Below are 2,500 nucleotides of genomic sequence, written 5' to 3' on the forward strand. Positions count from 1 at the left end.
ACACACACACACACACACACACACACACTCACATACACACATACAAACACACACCCACACAGACACACACCTACACGCACATACATACTCACACATCACAATGGGGTAGAGTAAGAATACATCTGGTGGGATTTAGGCTGTGTACACACACACCCATACACACATACACACACACACACACCCACACCCACACACAGCTGACGAGTTCATACGTGAATGAGTGCTGAAGAAAAAAAAAAGTGTGGGAAATACCAAAGCTTCTGCACGACCTGCGACCTTCCCGAATCTTCTGAGAACGAACTATTTTTAGATCGCATACGTCGTTTGCAGAAATTAGGAACGACTGGTAGGCCTATCAGTCGTGGAAAATCTTTGGTATCAGCTGACGTGTTATTTTAACCTTTTCTGGACAGGGCGTTTTTACATAACCTTAGCTTTGTGTGGGACGTTCGTGGTTATTTGCAGTACGTGTCCCAGGCGTTGTATAATAATCCCAAAGCGTTTGAGAAGTCGTTTCATGAACGATGCTTCATTCACTTCATAAATATATCGTAGGCTGTTTGAGCGCGAATAGAACACTTTAATTGTAAGAGGGACACAACAAGGCAAAAGGACCTAACCCGGGCCACCCTCTACCCTCTACCAGTCAAAATACGAAACAAAGTACAAGAAAGCCAATGTCAGAACATAACTATATACCTAGATGAAGATGTAGTCTGGGTTAAGTTTTTGTTTTCCTTTTTTTCTGTTTCTTTTTCTTCTTCTTTTTTTTTTTGGCAACATGTTGGAAAATCGTGAGGTGCTGAAGTTAAATAAGGAAAGTGGCTAAGCAAGTCAACCTAAAATAAAATGCTTGTAAATTATCGGCGAGGTACAGCGCCCAGGGCAGTGGGTCTAGTCACCTGTGGATAGAAGATATAACAGCTTAAATGTCAGTCACTTGTCAATGGAGGTGCAATGTGATGTTTTATAATGGGTTTTGCAAAAAAAAAAACCCCGAACCCCAGAGAGAGAGAGAGAGAGAGAGAGAGAGAGAGAGAGAGAGAGAGAGAGAGAGAGAGAGAGAGAGAGAGAGAGAGAGAGACAGACAGACACACACACACACACACATGTATACATACATACACACTCACACATATACACACACGCGCGCGCACAAAGAATACAATGAAGCACGGCACAACACAACACAACACAGCACATTTTAAAAATCCACAACGCAAACACATTACTAAAATCACAGCCCAACACAATACATTACAAGCACACAACACAATTTAACACATTACATGAACAACGCGACTCATTACAAAAACACAGTAAGCTACACGACCACATAACACAACACATTACAAAAACACAGTAAACTACACGACCACACAACCCAATACATTACAAAAACACAGTAAACTACATACAAGAGCACACAACACAACACATTACAATAGCACAGTAAACTACATGATCACACAACACGACACAACACATTACATGAACAGCACAACACATTACATGAACAATGCAACACATTACAATAACACAGTAAACTACAAGAGCACATAACACAACACACTACAATAACACAGTAAACTACAAGACCCCACACACAACACATTACAATAACACAGTAAGCTACAAGACTTCACATACAACACACCTGTAAGAAAGCTGACGATCATGCCCACCAAGAGAGTCGTAAAGATGCCAACAACACCCAGCCACTGGTAGGAGAGATTGTAGATCTTCTCAATGCCTTCCCTGAGGGACACAAACAAACACAAGAATTGTTTGGTATTAACCTAGATTATTGTGTAACAACATCATATGGGGAACTGCTGCTTTTTCTTTCCTCATCCTTACTATCGTCAATGTTCCTCTACTTTTTTTTGTTAGTTTTTCACTCTCTTGTGAACTGCTATTTCTGGGATGCCTTGATAGTCGAAGTAGACTTTGTGCTGTTGAGGCTAGAGAGGTGAGCAGAGTAAGCCTGATTCCCCGTTTAGACGTCCTCTGTTGACATCCACCCCTTGGCGCTCATATGACCTTATACAGTTGCGTAAAACGTCTACTAAAACAAAATTATGTCGCCAGAGGGGTGAATTGGTAAAATCACTGACGTGTTGAAAATGTGAGAAAACAGCTTATAAAGGTAAGAAAAAGCTAGAAAACATGTGCTTTCGCAGAAAAAACTGACAAAAAACACAGCTTTAGGGTGTAGCGAGGCTTACATACGTTTCTGGATATTGTTCAGGAAGTGTCCAGGTACTATAATATGTAATAAACCCAATTTGCAAAATTTGACCCCAAAACATGATTTCTAGGTGCCCCACCAGCCCTTAATCCGATCTGTACGCTTTGTATAACAGTCTGTCAAAATGATTTTTTTTTAGAAATACTAAAAGTTTCAAAGAAATCTTCGTACTAGAAGCATTCTAAAATGTGAAGAATACAACCCCGGGGGTACAAAATGACCCTAGGGCGTACGGAGAGGGTTTAATAA

The 2,500-nt window shown here is 40.6% G+C and overlaps 1 protein-coding gene across 1 annotated transcript in view; it reads right to left on the reverse strand.

The window, feature by feature from the left end:
• The window catches only part of LOC101855095 (sodium-coupled monocarboxylate transporter 1), a gene marked incomplete in the record, with an annotated part of 32,830 nt that overhangs the window by 1,885 nt on the left and 28,445 nt on the right, over positions 1-2,500 (reverse strand). Inside the window, 1 exon segment of the mRNA XM_035969224.1 lies at positions 1,658-1,758. Coding sequence (XP_035825117.1) covers positions 1,658-1,758 — 101 coding nt within the window.

Source organism: Aplysia californica, unplaced genomic scaffold, assembly GCF_000002075.1.
Source record: "Aplysia californica isolate F4 #8 unplaced genomic scaffold, AplCal3.0 scaffold00127, whole genome shotgun sequence".
Classification (NCBI taxonomy): Eukaryota; Metazoa; Mollusca; class Gastropoda; order Aplysiida; family Aplysiidae; genus Aplysia; species Aplysia californica.